A 20,468-nucleotide genomic window follows, 5' to 3' on the forward strand; every position below is an offset into this window, starting at 1 on the left:
CATTCACCTGAGGAAGGAGCAGCGCTCCGAAAGCTAGTGACATCGAAACAAACCTGTTGGACTTTAACCTGGTGTTGTAAGACTTCGTACTGTGCTCACCCCAGTCCAACGCCGGCATCTCCACATCATCCCAAAAACATAGTTGACTTGCAAACCAGGATTTTTAAAAACACCATTGCAGCAGTCATGCACACATTAACCCAGGTTTTTAACCCTTTGTGCACCAAATCCATATAATACAATATATCGGGCAGCACGGTGGCGCAAGTGGTTAGCATGGTTGCCACACGGCGCCACGGTCCCAGGTTCAATCCCCACTCTGGGTCACTGTCTGTGTGGAGTTTGCTCATTCTCCCAGTGTTTGCGTGGGTTTCGTCCCCACAACCCAAAAGATGTTCAGGATAGGTGGATTGGCCATGCTAAGTTGCCCCTTAATTGGAAAAAATGAATTGGATACTCTAAATTTATTTAAAAAAAATAATACAATATATCCGAAATTCCTACATTCATCACACATCGTAAAATATCTCAAGGTGGTTTCATAAGAGCGTGAGCAAACAAAATTTGAAGTTGAGGTGGCAACACTGACATCAAAGAGGATGGGGCATTTAATGTACCAAAGGATTTTAGCAATGTCCAATTTCAGGCTGGTCAGAAAAGTAAAAGATCATGGGATTCAAGAGAGAGTCGAGGTGGACCCAAAATTAGTTATATGGCAGTAAGCAAAGGGTAATTAATAATCAACGGATGTTCATATGATCGGAAGGCTGTTTCCAGTGAGGTTCTGCAAAGCTCAGTACAAGGTGCCTTGCTTTTTGTGGTACATATAAATAATCCAGCCTTAGTAGAAGAGTAATGAAGAAGTTTTTGGATGATACAAAAAACTGGGTGTTTTTGACTGTGATGAACAAAGCTGTAGACTGTAGGAATATATCAACAGCGTGGCCAGATGGGGAGAAAAGTGGCAAATAGAATTAATTTACTAAGAATGGTGAGGTGCTGCATTTGGCTGGGGAGGGTTGCAAACAAGGCAAGGACTACCCAATTATTGATAGGAAACTGAGAAGTGTGGAGGAACAGAGGGACCTTAGAGTGCATGCACCTGAAGGTAGCATGCGGGTGGTTTAAGTTGGTTACAAAGGCATATGACATATTTTCCTTCATTGGCTGAGGCACAGAAGGTAAGAGCAAGGAATCTATGCTAGAACTGTATAAAACACCAGTTAGATTGCAGTTAGAGTACAGTTGTTGTCACCACCTTAGAGGAAGGTCGTGATTGCACTGGAGAAGGTACAGTAGTGACTTACTTGGAAGCTGCCAGGAATGGAGAATTTTAGCATTGGTAAAATTGAGCTTTGGACAAAAAACAATGCAGAATTCATTGAAATTGATCAAAACTATGTAGTGAACAAAAAAAGCTTGAGTAGGAAGCAACCGCACTGTACTGGTGGTAACGGAGGGGAGCAACGTCTATGCGGTAAAGTTGTGTTGTTGGGGAATAACAATGATGGTAGGGGAATGGTGGTGTTGGGTGGAGCAATAGAGATGGAGGGAGTGATGGAAACTGGTAGCGACTGTGATTGGGATGAGTGGTGCTGGGGAAGTAGTGTCAATGTTGACGAAAGTGGCCGTTAGTGGGGGTATAGCAACAAAAGGAGGGATGTTGTTTTGGAAGTGAAGACGATGGTTGGAAAATAGTGGTGATGGTGGAGCAAAGGGGATGCAATGGGAAATAATGGTTATGGCAGGTTTGACAATGATAGGGTCGCAGCAGTAATAGAGAAGTGGCGATGGAGGTAATGATGGCGATGCACAGGGTAGCTGCGGCAGCTGAACAACACTGATAAATCAGTAGAATCTCCAGGAGTGAATCTCTCGCTGTGAATTATCCTGTCCAGGTCAAATTGCAATGCTGCTTACAATTCTAGTCATACAAACATCACGGAGCCATGCAGACCACTTAGACTGCACAATTAAATAATCAGGCTGAGAAGGGCAATGAGGAATGATTAAGTTAGTGCTCTTTATCTTTGAAAAGGTATATCCGACAGTGGGCATCTTTGAACTAAAAGAATACCTTTATATATGCCAGGGCACATGTTCAGGATTCTGTAGGTTAAATCTAGGTTGAATGTCAAGAAATATTTATGCATTTAAACAGAACAAGATCGACAGCGTCTACTGATTGACATGATGACTGGTTTAAGCCAGTACACTGGGCTCAATTAAGAGGAGTTAGGTGCTGTAATGGGAGGAGGACAGGATTGAAATTGTGAAAGGATGAGATAAACTAAGTAGAAAATCCATCTTTATTCATACCTCCTTTCCAACCCTGTGATGATAAACACCTTTGGAGAGAAGGCGAGTATACTGGCATATTTGATGCAAAGATTTCAAATTTTACTGATTAAAAATGAATACTTTAATAGATTTATTCACCTTGCTGTGGAACCTTGGCTACACACCCAATGTTCTTCTACCAGTGGTTGGTATTGTATAGGAGGCTGCAAACCTGGTTTTACCTTGTACATTTGTGCGCACAGACATGTGCTTTTTGAGTAGTATGGACCGTGCTAGGAGTGGAATCCTTGCATTAATAAAACATACACCGTTAGACAAAATGTTATGCCATCTACTGATACAAATTTGAAAAGCTGAACGGCACTTGAAGCGGTTTTCGAAAATCTGCATGAAAATCAACCCTCAAGTATCAGTGTAATCAATGCCACTGAGCCCAGTGGACTCTGCCTTTGAAGTGAAGCTACATGTTACCTGCTATTGGTTTGAATTTAACAATCAGCATCTCACAGGAAACACAACATGTGAGGAAGTACAAAGGTTCTGATAGAGAATAAAGGAAAATGCATGAGGACATTTCCTATTATTTGCCCTCGTCAATTACATTTACAGGTAGATTGAATACTACTTCAAAGGCTTCAAAGGTTCAACTGCAATAACTGTTTGGCTTTGTAACCTTTGGCACACATGGTGAAAGACTACACCAAGTGCGGCAATTCTTATTATTTGAGGATTTACATTGTATTCAAACAACAATGAATTACACCTCGCCCTTGGTAGGTTGATTTATAACACCCACAACATCATAAAATAGCTGTTAATATAGCTATTTGACTTGGCATCCAGTTTATGATTACATTTCTGCATAACTTTGCAACATTTTTTCAAGTTAAAGGTTTCAAAAAAAAATGAAGAGTACCCAATTTTTTTTTCAAATAAAGGGGCACTTTAGCATGGCCAATTCACCTACCCTGCACATCTTTTTGATTTGTGGGGGGTGAGGCCCACGCAGACACATGTGCAAACTCCACACGGTCAGTGACCCGGGCCAGGGATCGAACCCAGGTCCTCAGCGCTGTGAGGCAGCAGTGCTAACCACTGCACCACTGTGCTGCCTTATGTTAAAGGTTTCTAAGGAAATACAAGTTACTGTAATGTCATATCAAAATGTAACCAAACTCTGTATAAACTCAGCACTCAGCACTTTGATTTTAAGAGACATGGTGACTTCAAAAGGAAATGTGAGTATGTTGCAACAGTGCAATCATCAAAGCATTCAGATCCCATAAACTACAAAACACAGCTCCGCCCCATTATCACCACCCCCGCTTTCCCTCTCACATACTAATTGCTAGAGGCTCCGATTCAAGCCAAATACAGCTTTACAAAGACGCTTTCCAGTATCTCAACTAAGTACTAATTATTTTTCACGTGCAGAATGGAACTAAATAGTAGGGAAAATACTGGGGGTGATTTTAAGCTCACATTAGGTGTGCGCGGGACCGGCGGCGCAGGCAGAAAATCCAGAATTGGAAAAAGGGGTACTCTCCAGAGAGATCGCGTTTCCCGATTTTTCCTGCCGCTTGCTGGCGATGTCACGTGGTTCACATCCAAAAAGGGTGTAAACCTCATTTGAATAGATTTTTGTGTAATTAAATATCATTAACCTGGCACATGATTCCCTCCTCACTGAATATTCATACCTCATTGGCATGACGTCACAATGGTAATGTTCACAAGAGATTTGGCCAAACCAGAATCAGCTGAGGGAATCCCTCCGGGGGATACAGAGTAAGTACAGTCCTGGAAGGGGTGCGTGTGTGTGTGGAAGAGGGACATGTGGGCAGCATGGTAGCACAGTGGTTAGCACTGTGGCTTCACAGTGCCAGGGTACCAGATTCGATTCCCTGCTGGGTCACTGTCTGTGCAGAGTCTCCCCGTGTCTACGTGGGTTTCCTCCGGGTGCTCCGGTTTCCTCCCACAGTCCAAAGATGTGCGTGTTAGGTGGATTGGACAGGCTAAATTGCCCTTAGTGTCCAAAAAAGGTTAGGGAGGGTTATTAGGTTACGGGGATAGGATGGAAGTGTGGGCTTAAAGTGGGTTGGTGCAGACCTGATGAGCCGAATGGCCTCCTTCTGCACTGTATGTTCTGTGTTCTATGCCCGGCAGGAACAATCTATGCCAGGGAACAATGTCAGAGGGGTGGGTCTCAGTGCTGATCAGGCTGCCCTTTAAAGATGTCACCCCGATCTCTGTGAAATCAGTTGCTGGCTCTGTCAGTCCTGCCCCACCAGAGTAAACCAAACCAACTCTTTTTTTTTTAAAGTGGCTCAATACTTGGAGAGAAAACTGGTTTGTGCAACTGGACAGCTACCCACGAGTTTTCAGTCTGGGCCTGACACTTTGCCAAATTCTGGTAAGATTGCATCCAAGTGGGAGCCATGATGAGCCATTTACTATCTGTACCCAAAATTCATGAGATTAGTTTCTTTTGGGATCCGGTGGCACGGTAGTGCAGTGGTTAGCATCGCTGCCTATGGCACTGAGGACCCGGGATCGATCCCGGCCCTGGGTCACTGTCCGTGTGGAGTTTGCACATTCTCCCCGTGTCTACGTGGGTTTTACCTCCACAACCCAAAGATGGGTGGATTGGCCAAGCTAAATTGCCCCTTAATTGGATAAAAATTATTGGGTACTCTATATTTCTAAAAATAATTTATTTTAGGGTCACTAAAGTTGGCCCATTGAGGCAGTTCTTTGTAACTCTTTATCAGCCTGTGCTGACATCATTATTACATTCACTATATGGTGATACACTGATCTTTACACAAAGATCTGTGTTCCAGAAAATAACTTGTGGGATATATGATAGTAACTTCGCAGATGACACCAAGGTTGGAGGAGTGGCAGATAGTTTTGAGGATTGTCAGAAGATACAGCACAACATAGATAGGTTGGAGACTTGGGCAGAGAAATGGCAAATGGAGTTTAATCCGGACATAGAGGGGAAATATACCATAAATGGCAAAATTCTTGGGAATATAGAAAGTCAGAGAGATCTGGGCGTGCATGTCCACAGATCTTTAAAGGTGGCAACACAAGTGGACAAGGTAGTCCAGAAAGCATATGGGATGCTTGCCTTCATTGTACGGGGCATTGAGTATAAAACTGGCAAGTCATGCTACAATTTTATAGAACCATGGTAAGGCTGTACTTGAAATACTGCGAACAATTCTGGTCGCCACACTACCAGAAGGATGTGGAGGCTTTGGACAGGGTGCAGAGGAGGTTTACCAGGATGTTGCCTGGTCTGGAGGGTGTTAGCTATGCGGAGAGGCTGAATAGACTCAAACTGTTTTCATTAGAAAGACAGAGTTTGAGGGGTGACCCGATAGAGGTGTCCAAGATTATGAGGGGCACGGATAGAGTAGATGGGCAGGCACTCTTTCCCAGGGTGGAGGGGTCAGTCATCAGGGGACATAGATTTAAGGTCCATGAGGCAAAGTTTAGAGGAGATGGGCGAGGCAGGTTTTTTGTGCAGAGGATGGTGAGTGCCTGGAACGCGTTGCCAGGTGAAGTTGTGGAAGCAGATACATTAACGGCGTTCAAAAGGCATCTCGACAAACATATGGATAGGTTGAATATAGAGCGATACGACACAAGGAAGTGCGGAAGGTTTTGGCAAAAGTCGGTATCATGACCGGTACAGGCTTGGAGGGCTGAAGGGCCTGTTCCTGTGCAGTATTGTTCTTTGTTCTGTGCTTTAAAACACATCACACAATCATGGATTAATACTCAGTCATAAACCAAGCAGTGTATAAACTAGATAACCGAGTTACACTTATAATTAAGAGTCTTCCAGCAACAACTAATTTTGTGTCTGTCAGCCTTGGAGTCTAGGTGTAGGTCATTCAGCTCCTTGAACCTGTTCTGCTGTTCCATTATATTATCACTAATGTGTACTTTAACTCCATTTACCTGCATTTGTTCCATATCCCTTGATAACCTTATTTAATGAGAATCAATTAACCCTGAGCATTGATGGGCTTTAGGGAAAGTTGTTCCAGATTTACACACCTTCGGCTGGACTTTACTGGATGCTATGGACCTCGTTCCCTGGCTAGAAATTCAGGATAGGGTGGACGTGGTGGGAAGTTAAAGCTGTGAGCAAATCTCTTTGGAAAGAAAAAATACTTATACTGATATGGTGCTCTCCATGACCATCAAATCTCAAAGCACCTTCCAGCCAATTAAGTACTTTTTGAAGTGCAGTTACTGTTGTAATGTAGGAAACATGGCAGCTAATTTCACACAGGAAACTCCCACAAACAGCAATGTGATAATGACCAGATGATCTCTTGATTTGTGTCGTTGATTGAGGAATAAAAATTCGCCAGGACACCAGGGATACACCCATCAGCATAGGCATGGTTTAAAGTTCCATCTGAAAGACTCCGGCAATGCAGTGTTCCCTCAGTACTGTACCAGATTGTCAGCCTTGATTTTTTTGTCTTGCATATGTTTTTCTTCCCCTTGGTCTTTGAATCATAGAATCCCTACAAGAGAGGAAGAGACCATTCGGCCCATCGAGTCTGCATCGACTCCTTGAAAGACCACCCTACCTCGGCCCTATCCCCCATCCTGTAACATCACCCTAAGTGGCAATGTCCAATCCACCTAACCTACATAGTTTTGGACTGTGGGAGGAAACCGGAGCACCCGGAGGAAATCCATGCAAATACGGGGAAAAAGTGCAAACTTCACACAGTCACCCAAGATGGGAATCAAACCCTGGTCTCTGGCGCTGTGAGATAGCAGTGCTAACCACTGCAGTACCATGCTGCCCCTTCTTGTTACAAAAATACCTACTCTCAGACTGAGGGGTGGGTTGGTCAATGTACCAGAGTTTTGCTCACACCACTTCGGGCTAACTGGGAAGATGCTTGCAAGAGGGGGGTCAGGAATGAATCTCCTTTCTTTCTGTTTTCCGTCCTTCTGGTTGAGAGATGAGTGGCTGTTACAGCACCATATATTGGTGCAACATACTCCACTGCCCTGCTGCAGCATCCTGGGTGAATTCTTTTTTAAAAAAAATATATTTTATTCAAAATTTTATGGCCAAACATAACAGTACATAGTTTTTCTTTTGAACAACAACAAAGCAATATAAATAACCGTGGCCAATTTTAAACAAATAAATAAATAATATATAAACAAAAACAAAAACAAAACTGAGTGGCAACTGCCTTGTCAAAAATAGTTACTCTCCAAAGATACAATCCAACAATCCAATATACATTACCTATAATAAGTGTCTATACATAAACAATGACATCCCTGAGAGTCCGTCCGGTTCCTCCCCCCCCCCCCCCCCGGGTTGCTGCTGTTGGCTTCTTCTTTTCCATTCCCTCTATCTCTCTGTGAGGTAGTCGACGAACGGTTGCCACCGCCTGGTGAACCCTTGAGCCGATCCCCTTAATACTAACTTGATCCGTTCTAACTTTATAAACCCTGCCATGTCGTTTATCCAGGTCTCCACACCCGGGGGTTTGGCTTCCTTCCACATTAACAATATCCTGCGCCGGGCTACTAGGGACGCAAAGGCCAAAACATCAGCCTCTCTCGCCTCCTGCACTCCCGGCTCTTCTGCAACCCCGAATATAGCCAACCCCCAGCTTGGTTCGACCTGGACCCCTACCACCTTCGAAAGCACCTTTGCCACCCCCACCCAGAACCCCTGTAGTGCCGGGCATGACCAGAACATGTGGGGGTGATTCGCTGGGCTTCTCGAGCATCTCCCACACCTATCCTCTACCGCAAAAAATTTACTGAGCCGTGCTCCAGTCATATGCGCCCTGTGTAGAACCTTGAATTGTATCAGGCTTAGCCGGGCACACGAGGACAATGAGTTTACCCTACGTAGGGCATCAGCCCACAGCCCCTCCTCAATCTCCTCCTCCAGCTCTTCTTCCCATTTCCCTTTCAGCTCATCTACCATGATCTCCCCCTCGTCCCTCATTTCCCTACATATGTCTGACACCTTACCATCCCCCACCCATGTCTCTGAGATCACTCTATCCTGCACCTCCTGCGTCGGGAGCTGCGGGAATTCCCTCACCTGTTGCCTCGCGAAAGCCCTCAGTTGCATATACCAAAATGTATTCCCTTGGGGCAACCCATATTTTTCCGTCAGCGCTCCCAGACTCGCAAACGTCCCATCTACAAACAGATCTCTCAGTTATACTACCCCAGCTCTTTGCCATGCTCCAAATCCCCCATCCATTCTCCCCGGAACAAACCTATGGTTATTTCTTATCGGGGACCGCACCGAGGCTCCCGTCTTTCCCCTATGCCGTCTCCACTGCCCCCAAATTTTCAATGTAGCCACCACCACCGGGCTTGTGGTGTATCTCTTCGGTGAGAACGGCAACGGTGCCGTCACCATTGCTTGTAGGCTAGTCCCCCTGCAGGACGCCCTCTCCAATCTCTTCCACGCCGCTCCCTCCCCTTCTCCCATCCACTTACACACCATTGAAACATTGGCGGCCCAGTAATAGTCGTTTAGGCTCGGTAGTGCCAACCCCCCCCCCCCCGTCCCTACTACACTGCAAAAATCCCCTCCTCACTCTCGGGATCTTCCCGGCCCACACAAAACTCATAATACTCTTCTCGATTCTCTTGAAAAAAGCCTTCGTGACCACCACCGGGAGGCACTGAAACACAAAAAGGAATCTCGGGAGGACCACCATTTTAACCGCCTGCACCCTACCTGCCAGTGACAGGGACACCATGTCCCATCTCTTAAAGTCCTCCTCCACCTGTTCCACCAACCGCGTTAAATTAAGCCTGTGTAATGTACCCCAATTCTTGGCTATCTGGATCCCCAAGTACCGGAATTCCCTTGTTACCTTCCTCAACGGTAAATCCTCTATTTCTCTGCTCTGCTCCCCTGGATGCACCACGAACAACTCACTTTTCCCCATGTTCAATTTATACCCTGAAAAATCCCCAAACTCCCCAAGTATCCGCATTATTTCTGGCATCCCCTCCGCCGGGTCCGCCACATACAACAACAAATCATCCGCATACAGAGATACCCGGTGTTCTTCTCCTCCCCTGAGTACTCCCCTCCACTTCCTGGAACCCATCAACGCTATGGCCAGGGGCTCAATCGCCAATGCAAATAATAACGGGGACAGAGGACATCCCTGCCTCGTCCCTCTATGGAGCCGAAAATAATCAGACCCCCATCCATTCGTGACCACGCTCGCCATCGGAGCCCTATACAGCAACTGTACCCATCTGATATACCCATCTCCAAAGCCAAATCTCCACAGCACCTCCCACAAATAATCCCACTCCACTCTATCAAATGCTTTCTCGGCATCCATCGCCACCACTATCTCCGCTTCCCCCTCTGGTGGGGGCATCATCATTACCCCTAGCAGCCTCCGTATATTTGTGTTCAGCTGTCTCCCCTTCACAAACCCAGTTTGGTCCTCATGAACCACCCCCGGGACACAATCCTCTATCCTCGTTGCCATTACCTTGGCCAGAATCTTAGCATCCACATTCAGGAGGGAAATGGGCCTATAGGACCCGCATTGCAGCGTGTCTTTTTCCTTCTTTAGGAGGAGCGATATCGTTGCCTCTGACATAGTCGGGGGCAGCTGCCCCCTTTCCCTCGCCTCATTAAAGGTTCTTATCAGTAGCGGGGCCAGCAAGTCCATATATTTCCTATAGAATTCCACTGGAAATCCGTCTGGTCCCGGGGCCTTCCCCGCCTGCATGCTTCCAATCCCTTTCACTACTTCCTCCGTCTCAATCTGTGCTCCCAGTCCCGCCCTCTCCTGCTCCTCCACCTTAGGAAATTCCAGCTGATCCAGAAAGCACATCATTCTCTCCTTCCCTTCCGGGGGCTGAGCTTCATATAATCTTTCATAAAATGCCTTGAACACTCCATTCACTCTCTCCGCTCCCCGCTCCATCTCTCACCCCCCCTATCTCCCTCGCTGCTCCCATTTTCCTCAGTTGGTGGGCCAGCAACCTGCTCGCCTTCTCCCCATATTCGTACTGTACACCCTGTGCCTTCCTCCATTGTGCCTCTGCATTACCCGTAGTCAACAAGTCAAATTCTACATGTAGCCTTTGCCTTTCCCTGTACAGTCCCTCCTCCGGTGCCTCTGCATATTGTCTGTCCACCCTCAAAAGTTCTTTCAACAACCGCTCCCTTTCCCTACCCTCCTGCTTTCCTTTATGTGCCCTGATAGATATCAGCTCCCCTCTAACCACAGCCTTCAACGCCTCCCAGACCACTCCCACCTGAACCTCCCCATTGTCATTGAGTTCCAAGTACCTTTCAATACACCCAGTCACCCTTAAACACACCCCCTCATCTGCCAATAATCCCATGTCCATTCTCCAGGGTGGGTGCTGTTCTTTTTCCTCCCCTATCTCCAGGTCCACCCAATGTGGAGCGTGGTCCGAAATAGCTATAGCCGTGTACTCCGTCCCCGTCACCTTCGGGATCAGTGCCCTTCCCAAAACAAAAAAGTCTATCCGTGAATAGACTTTGTGGACATAAAGGTTGTATTGTGTATTGTGGTAAACTGCTACTGTATTACATGTAATGTAGTAAACCTCTGCCTGATGGCTCCGCCTCCCCTCGGGCTCGGTATAAAGGTGACTGGTCTCCGCCTCTGCCCCAATTCGGGATCAGAGGCCAGGAGGCTTTCTGTTTAGCTTATTAAAGCCTCAGTTACGTTCGGTACTCGTCTTGTGTTCATTGATGGCACATCAGGGCTATGTACAATTCTGACCACCATACTATCCAGGCACTTAAGGAGGTATACTGAAAGCAACTAAATCGATAGGAAGTGCTTATGCACAAGCGCAATTGAATGCCTACTCATGTGTGGTCTTTTATTGAAGGTAGGATCCCAATAGGTATAGACAAGATAAATGCCAATAAATAACTATGATGTTATAGGTCACTATGCAGCATAGTGGTTAGCACTGTTGCTTCATAGCGCCAGGGTCCCAGGTTCAAACCTGCCCCTTTACTACCGGCTGGTGACTAATAGCAATCCCACAATCCTTAGTGAGTATGAGCTCCCCAATGAGGGGGGCGGAGAAATCATTAGCATCCACCTGCATAAATAGAGCTGGCCAGTCTGGAACCAGCAGAGAGAGGAGTGAGCAGTAAGCGAGTGCTGCTTTGTAATTGTAAATAAAGTTATTTCTTTTGATTCTACAAACTCGTGCTGGATTCTTCATGGCCCTCACAAAACTGGCGGCGAGGGTTAAAGTGGATAGCTGTCTGCGCTGCTGAAGCCACCTCCCTGGATTTTGTTGGATACAGGTTGGAACTTTTTTTTCTGTTGCACCATGCGCTTTATGGATGTTTGGATGTCTTTGATGCTGCACTGGAAAGTTGGAACCCGTACGCTCAACGTTACTATTTCCAGGCGAATAACATCACCGAAAACGAGCGCCAGGTGGTCATTTTGCTCACCGCCTGAGGCCTGCATACATTTGGGGTGATAGGAGTCTTACGTCCCCAGCTATGCTAGACGTTTGATGAACTTGTGACCTTGGTGGGGCAACATTTTAACCCAACCCTGTCCACGAATGTCCAGCGTTACCGGTTTAATACCACTGAGATGACCCCAGGAGAATCCCTTGCTGAGTTTCTATCCAGGCTACACAGGATTGCGGAGTACTGTGACTATGGTGTGATATGGTGAGACTTTGTCAGAAATGTTACATGACCGTTTGGTTTGTGGTATTAAAGGGGGGGGGGGGGGGGGAGAAATCATTAGTAGCCATCTGCATAAATAGAGCTGGCCAGTCTGGAACCAGCAGATAGAGAGGAGTGAGCAGTAAGGGAGTACTGCTGCTGCTGTTGTGTATATATGTAATTGTAAATAAAGTTATTTCTTTTCGATTCTACAAACTCGCGCTGGATTCTTTGTGGTCCTCACACCTGGCTTTGGTCACCGTCTGTGTGGAGTCTGCGCGTTCTGCCTGTGTCTGCGTGGGTTTCCTCCGGTTTCCTCCCAGATCCCGAAAGACGTGCTGTTAGGTGAATTGGACATTCTGAATTCTCCCTTTGCGTACCAAAACAGGCGCTGGAATGTGGCGAACAGGGGCTTTTCACAGTAACTTAATTGCAGTGTTTATGTAAGCCTACTTGTGTCAATGAAGATTATCAATTTTTTTAAAAAATTAACACCGTCACAGATTCTACAACAAACAATCCTCATAAAAGGGTGAGAAAATTACAATTTAGATTTTGCAACTTTATGCAGCATTCAATGAATATATGGAATGGCCCGCCAAGGCAGGCAATGAAGGGCTAACTGTATCAAAAGATTTGGGTGAGATATGTTTATTAATTGAAGAAAAATATGATAGAGGGGTATAAAAATTATTGACAAATATTGTACTGCCTGGTGCCAGGGTAGTGTTTATTCAAGTCCTGTGCTTTCTAATGGTAGGTTATCAAGGGTATCTGCTAACATAGTGAATAATTGCAAGAATATTCGTTGCAACATAAAACAAAGGGACTGATTTCCTTCCCAGGAAATCAACTATATGCAATGTAACAGCATCCATTTGCAATGTCTATGTTCTCATCTGCATAACCCTGATCAGTGAACTATAGAACCGAGAAACACAGCAATAATGTTCAGCAGCTAACAATGATTTCTCCCAAGTATATTAATTACTTATGTTTAATGCACAGAGTGAAGTGGTTATGACAACAAGAAAGTAACCCACAATTGGCATGGCATTCTTTAAGCTCAACTACCATTGGGAGACTGTGAGAATATGATTTTATTTCCAAATCAATATATAAATATTTTTCCACAGCTGTCCAGGTGGCTTTGTGAATCTTTTGGAATAGCAGGTCAGACTCTTTAGAAACTGAGTAGGGGTGATACAGTTAGCATCAGCACCCGGGGAATAAGGGAATTAGGGTTCTTGTACAGATTGCTATATAGTTATCCCTTCTAGAAGCACCAATGTATGATCACTGGGTAAGGACACAATTGGATTCTGATTCTCCCTGCAATCAAATAATTTGTTTATTATCATTTGTGTGATATGGATACTTGACAAGGTGCCTTTATGGAACCATATTCCAGTAAATGGTGAGCCTTTTAAGAGAGAAGGTGGTCAAACAGCAGAAAAAAGCAATACCAGTGGTACTCCTCAGTTGGAAGGAATAAATATATATTTAACAATCTAGCAAAAACAATTAACACCACTGTCTAATTCTGCACCAAACGAATAAAAGAACATGAAAAAGTATATTTAAATTCAGAAGTAGAGATGTAATTATATAGGGTATTGGTGAGTAGTGTGTGCAGTTTTGGTCTTCCTATCTAAGAAATGATATACTTGACCGAGAAGAAGTGCAGCAGAAGTTCACTAGGCTGATGCTGGAGTTGGCGGGACTGTCCTATGAGGAGAGATAGGTTCGACTGGGCCTGTATTCACTGGAATTTAGAAGGAAGACAGGAGACCTGATTGAAACTTAAGTTTCTAACAGGGCTGGACAGACTAGTTGCAGCAAGGATATTTTCCCTGGTTGGGGAATCGAGAACCAGGAGAAAGTCTCAGGTTACTGAGCAGACCATTTAGGACTGAGATGAGGAAAGATTTCTTCACTCAAAGGGTACTGAACTTGTGGAATTCTCTGACACCAGAAGGTTGTGGAGACCAAGTCGTTGAATGTATTCAAAGAAATAGATCTATTTTTAGATTTTAATTGCATCAGAGGATATGGGGTGAAAGCAGGAATGATATTGAAATCTAGGATCAGCCACGATCATATTCATTGGCAGAGCAAGTTCAAATGGCCTGCTCCTGCTCTTAGCTTCTATATAATTAGATAGACAGTCAGTGTATTGTTATCTTAGTTACTGGCATTCATGATCTCTCGGAATGGAAGCAAATTTCTATTAATTGTTAAAATTTCACAACTAGAAAGCTAAGGAAAGAAATACTGACATTAAGCATATACCGTATCTGTATATTTGCTTGAGACCATCCTTGCCATGGTTTTTCTTTGTTGCTGACACTCCAGTGCACCAGTCTTTTACAACAAAAACTTGTATTTATATAATACTTTAACGTAATAAAAATAACAAAAATAATAAAAATGAGCCTGTAGACTAGACATGTTGTACTTGGATTTCCAGAAGGCATTTGATGAGGTGTCACATCAAAAATTATCGTGGAAAATAAAAGCTCATGGTGTATAGGGTAACATACTTAGACACATTGAAGATTGGCTGGCTGGCAGAAAACAGAGAGTATGCATAAATGGGTCTTTTTCTGTTTGGCAGGATGGGATGAGTGGAGTCCAACAAGGATGTCAACTTTTAAAAATTTCTATCAATGACTTAGATGAAAGGGGTGAAGGCCAGGTAGCTAACTTTGCAGATGACACAAAGATAGTTAGAAATGTATGTTGTGAAGGAGACATCAGATGAATATAGATAGGTTGAGGAAGTGTGCAAAAATGTGGCCGATGGAGTAAAATGTGAAGTTGTTCATTTTGATAGGAAGAATAAAAATACAGAGATTATTTCAATGGAGAACAGTTTCAATATTCTGAGGATCTAGATGGGCTAGTGCATGAATCACAGGAAGTTAATATGCAGGTACATCAAGTAATTAAGAAGGCTAATGGAATGCTATCTTTTATTATGACAGGAATTGAACATAAAAGTAAGGACGTTATGTTTCAGTTATACAGGGCATTGGTGAGACAAGACCACATCCCGAATATTGTGCACAGTTTTGGTCTCCTTATTTAAGGATATATATGTGTTGGAGGTTGTTCAAAGAAGGTTTACTAGATTAATACCTGGAATGAGCGGGTTGTCTTATAAGAAAAGGTTATAAAGACTGGGTTTGTTTCCACTGGAGTTTAGAAGAGTGAGGGCTGACTTGATGGAAGTATATAGGATCCTGAATGGTCTTGACAAGGTGGATGTGGAAAGGATGCCTCCTCTTGTAAGGGGAGTCCAGAACAAGGGTGAACTGTTTTAAAATTAGGAGGTTCCCTTTGTGGACAGAGATGAGGGGAATTGAATTCTTTCTGAGGATTGTGCGACTTTGGAACCCTCTATCTTAGAAGGAAACAGAGTGGGATCATTGAATATTTTTAAGGTGGAGATAGATAGATTCCTGTTAGGCAAGAGAATCATAGGTTATTGGGGTTAGGTGGGAATGTAGAACTTGAAATACAAACAGATCAACGACGATCTTAATGAGCAGGCTCGAGCTGCTGAATGACCTATTTCTACTCCTATTTCGCATGTAACAGAATTCCCCAAGGAGCTCCACAGAGCCATTATAAAACAAAATATGACACACAACTAAATCAGGAAATATTAGGGCAGATGATGAAAAGCTTGGTCAAAGAAGAAAGTTTTAAGAAGGATAGCAAAGTAGAGAGGCTAGAGGGAATTCCAGAACTTAAGAGGAAGGGATTCAAGAGCTTAGGCCTTAGACAGCAGGAGGAGATTACCAAAATAGAGAGGGGCAAGACCACTGGGTGATTTGAAAACATGGGTGACAATTTTAAAATCAAGGTATTGCTTAACCAGAAGCCAGCCGGCCAGAGGGATTAAGAGTGAACAGGACTTGGTGCGAGTTAGGACACTGGCAGCTGAGATTTGAATGATGTCAAGTTTACAGAGGGTAGAATGTGGGATACCTGGCAGATGTGTTAGAATCGTGAAGTTGAGAGGTAACAATGACTTGGATGAGGATTTCAGCAGTAGATGAGTTTGAGGCAGGGGTTTACTCGGGCACTGTTGGAGATGGACTTTGGTGGTTTTGCTAATGGCACTGCGTGTGGTCAGAAGCTCAGTTCAGGTTAAATCTGAGCTGTCATGTTTAGCCCCAGATATTTGCCAAGGAGGGTGACGGAGTCAGTGGCTCGAAAGTGGAGTTTGTGGCAGGGACAAAGACAAATGGCTGGAACTTTCTGGCTGTTCACGCCGGTGGGTTCCTCTGGTCCCACTGACAGCACACCCACCTGTGAGTTTCCCGGGAGTGAAGGTGCGTTCAACGGAAAACCTTGCTGACAACTGCGGGACCAGAAGGTGTCATCGCCGGCCAATGGCGGTTTGCCCGTCGCTGCCACAAAACATGCAGTCGGTAAATCCGGCCCCTAGCTTTGGCCTTTCCAATATTTAATTAGAATTATTTCAATACATACAACAGCTAATATCTTTGCAGCCACGATGGTCCATTAGTTCTCAAAAACGTTAACACTTACTTGCTGTTTCATGGTTTGAAAAGATGTGCAAGTTAAGTGAATTGGCCATGCTAAATTGCCCCTTAATTGGAAAGAAAAGAATTGGGTACTCTAAATTTATTTAAAAAAAGAATTGTACTTTGAATAGACATTATGGTATCTGTTGATAATGTAGCTGGGATATTGAATTCCTGAATGGGCTCACCAATGATCTGCTGCTTGCATCTTGCTTTTCTCACATATTAATTACAATAGTTACTCAGTTAAAATGTTTTGGAGCACATTTGAAAAATTGCTGGAGGCACAGACACCAATATACCAAATCCACGAGTTAAATGGCGCAATAATTTGAGTTCCTACCTTGCCCACAGAACTTCAGCTCTTTCACATCTGTCACTGTTGTTGAAGAGAGTTTCTCTGGGACTTTTTTACTCATCCGGTTATAGTTCCTTCGCTTCTTTGTCTCACCCCAGAGGTTGGACCCTCCATGCATGCTCGGAATGTTGAGGATTGCAATTCCTTCCAGTGATGTGTTGCTTAGATCAAGGACAATACCATCACACTGGAAGATATAAATCATAATATCACTTTTTTTTGCAAAATTGCTTACCCACTCTTCCAAAGTACAATGAGAGGCACAGAACCACACTACTGGTCATCAACCAATTGGACTTTTCAGGGCTAAAGGAACACTTGTACAATTCTCACTTCATGTCAACCATCTGGCTTTCATCCAGATAAAGAAAACAACGTTAAGCTGACTCTTGTATTCTAAATAGTATTGAAATGAATCCAAAACAATTTGAGGTGATTATCTTAAATAGGTACCATCGAGGGATGCAGCTGACTGGTAGCAATATCATTTCCAGCTGATTTCCTAAGCTAAAGATACGATTAAAAGAGATCAGAAGGTCTGGCATATGCCTCAAAAGAAGAATGGGACTTGATAATCAATTGGGACATTTTGTGCATCTAAATAGATAAAGCAGTAATCGACCATGGCCAGGATTGTCTGGGACATCCTGCCAGCGGAGGGAATCCTGATGGCCCGCTGAATCGGGTGTCGGGCCAAAGCAGCGTCGGTCATGAAGCCCATTGCGAGTCTCCCAATGCGCCCCGCTGGCCCCGACGGGCTTCCAGGCGTCCCTGATGATATTCCAGCCCAGAACCAGCGGGAATATGCAAAAAGCATAAGAGTTGTTCTGAATGTATTTTATGGGCAGGAGTATTGAAAGTCAGCGAGATCTAGGTGTACAGGTCCACAGGTCACTGAAAGGGGCAACACAGGTGGAGAAGGTAGTCAAGAAGGCATACGGCATGCTTGCCTTCATTGGCCGGGGCATTGAGTATAAGAATTGGCAAGTCATGTTGCAGCTGTATAGAACCTTAGTTAGGCCACACTTGGAGTATAGTGTTCAATTCTGGTCGCCACACTACCAGAAGGATGTGGAGGCTTTAGAGAGGGTGCAGAAGAGATTTACCAGAATGATGCCTGGTATGGAGGGCATTAGCTATGAGGAGCGGTTGAATAAACTCGGTTTGTTCCCACTGGAACGACGGAGGTTGAGGGGCGACCTGATAGAGGTCTACAAAATTATGAGGGGCATAGACAGAGTCGATAGTCAGAGACCTTTCCCAGGATAGAGGGGTCAATTACTAGGGGGCATAGGTTTAAGGTGCGAGGGGCAAGGTTTAGAGTAGATGTACGAGGCAAGTTTTTTACAGGGAGGGTAGTGGGTGCCTCGCTACCGGAGGAGGTGGTGGAAGCAGGGACGATAGTGACATTTAAGGGGCATCTTGACAAATACATGAATAGGATGGGAATAGAGGGATACGGACCCAGGAAGTGTAGAAGATTGTAGTTTAGTCGGGCAGCATGGTCGGCACGGGCTTGGAGGGCCGAAGGGCCTGTTCCTGTGCTGTACTTTTCTTTGTTCTTTGATTTACTTGCCTCCTGGGATGCTCTAGGCCCCCCCCCCCCCCCCCAGCCGAGAATCCCGCTGGCGTGATTTAGTGTCAGTCCTGAGAAATGGGGACCTGGGGGCTTGCAGTCTGAGGGGTGGCAATGGAAGTGTGTACCCTCTCTCAGATGGCCTCCAGATTGCTGAGGGGGGGGGTCCGTCATGAGAGGTAAGAGTCAGGGGGGCTTGTGCTGTGCTGGAGGAGCTCAGTCATAGGAGGTAAGGGTCAGGGGGGCTTGTGCTCTTCTGGAGGAGCTCAGGTTCAGGGTCTTTCCTGGGATGGGGGTTATTTAGCTGATCTTCCCTTCTGCAGCCTTTAAGCCCTTTAAACAGTCTGCCCGTAATTCAAGTTCAAAGATCTGTGGTGGAAAATTTTGAAGTAGTTTTTTCACAGTTAATTCATTGACCTTTAAAATATTGGAGCCTGCTTATATGCCTACAAGGCTAAACGTTTTGAACTCCATTGTTTACATTCAACTTCACGCACCATTGTCTCTTAAAAGCTTTTTGCTTGACAGATCCAGACAGTTTTAAAGGGAGGATTAAGATTCTTTATTTATATAGCTCTGCAGGTATCCATTAACTCAGGGGAGCAGCTGGTTTTCAATCTCAGTTTTTTTTCAAGGTGCTGTCTTGTTGTTCTCAAGTGCTTCCTAGAAAGAGATGTGGGGCAGCACCAAATGTCCACCATCCCATTGAGCACCCCCAACCTGAGCCCCTCTAGCCCGCCACAAAACCCCTTAAAGTCAACTCCCATGAAGGATCCCTCCCCCACGGTATCCTGGAGGCAATTGTTTTTTTAAATAAATTTAGAGTACCCAATTCATTTTTTACAATTAAGGGGCAATTTTGCGTGACCAATCCACCTACCTTGCACATCTTTGGGTTGTGGGGGCGAAACCCACGCAAACACGGGGAGAATGTGCAAACTCCACATGGACAGTAACCCAGAGCCGGGATCGAACCTGGGACCTCGGCGCTGTGAGGCAGCAATGCTGACCACTGCGCCACCGTGCTGCCCCCTGGAGGCAATTGTAGAGAGCGTACTCACCTCCTTGCCACCCCTCGGATTGCAAGGTGCCGGATTGGCACTTCAAAGGGGTGGGACCTGAATGGGGTGCAAATGAGGGGTGGGAATGAAGGGGATCTGTGGGGTTGGGGGGGAATGAGGGGGGGTGGTTGAAGGAGGGGTACTGAAAGGGGGGAATAAGGGTGGGAGCTAAAGGAGGGGTACTGAGAGCGGTGAATTGTGGGCCTTGCCAGCAAACCAGGGAGGGGGTTGGGGGCTGAAGCAGCATTTTGAGTTTGGGGCGCTACGTAAAAATGTCGCCACGGTCTCTGAGGAGTGGGACCTATCAGCAAGATTACGTCCCACCCCTCTCGGGTCCAGCAAGAACCCCGGTGTGCTATGGACTGAAATCCTGATTGAGGGTAAAACTTTTTCTAAGTGCCTTTCAAGGGCAAGTTGGATCGCTCCTAGTGCCAGCAGGAATTACTTTGGTTTTCCCCTGGCAGGAGTACTTAGTCACTGATCATGAGAATCGCTGCCCATACCTATGGCCTATTAGACCAATTATAGGGCAGATATTTTATTCTAATAGGCCGTCATTTTGGCCTATTAGAATAAAACTTTTCAATTTCATAAAATTAGTAATATATAGAATACAGAACATAAAGTGCAGAAGGAGGCCATTCAACCTATCGAGCCTGCACCGACCCACTTAAGCCCTCACTTCTACCCTATCCCTGTAACCCATTAACCCCTCCTAACCTTTCTGGTCACTAAGGGCAATTTATCATGACCAAACCACCTAACCTGTACGTCTTTGGACTGTGGGACTAATGAATGGCACAAAAAGATTTTGCTATTTTCCAAAGTTAGTATTTAATAAGCAATATTCAAAGGATAATGAGATTAATTTTCACCA

The 20,468-nt window shown here is 45.0% G+C and overlaps 1 protein-coding gene and 1 long non-coding RNA gene across 5 annotated transcripts in view; one reads left to right on the forward strand and one right to left on the reverse strand.

The window, feature by feature from the left end:
• Positions 1 to 20,468, reverse strand: part of dgkg (diacylglycerol kinase, gamma) — a 985,082-nt gene that overhangs the window by 104,137 nt on the left and 860,477 nt on the right. For all 4 annotated transcript variants that reach the window (XM_072479609.1, XM_072479595.1, XM_072479601.1 and 1 more), the window contains one exon: positions 16,940 to 17,141. In XM_072479609.1, the coding sequence (XP_072335710.1) occupies positions 16,940 to 17,141 (202 nt within the window). The remainder of the gene's footprint in view (positions 1 to 16,939; positions 17,142 to 20,468) is intronic.
• LOC140393306 (uncharacterized) overlaps positions 4,030 to 20,468 on the forward strand; it is a 149,038-nt gene continuing 132,599 nt past the window's right edge. The window contains exons 1-2 of the long non-coding RNA XR_011935573.1: positions 4,030 to 4,089; positions 4,625 to 4,714. This is a non-coding gene — a long non-coding RNA (uncharacterized lncRNA). The remainder of the gene's footprint in view (positions 4,090 to 4,624; positions 4,715 to 20,468) is intronic.

Source organism: Scyliorhinus torazame, chromosome 2 (assembly GCF_047496885.1).
Source record: "Scyliorhinus torazame isolate Kashiwa2021f chromosome 2, sScyTor2.1, whole genome shotgun sequence".
Lineage (NCBI taxonomy): Eukaryota > Metazoa > Chordata > Chondrichthyes > Carcharhiniformes > Scyliorhinidae > Scyliorhinus > Scyliorhinus torazame.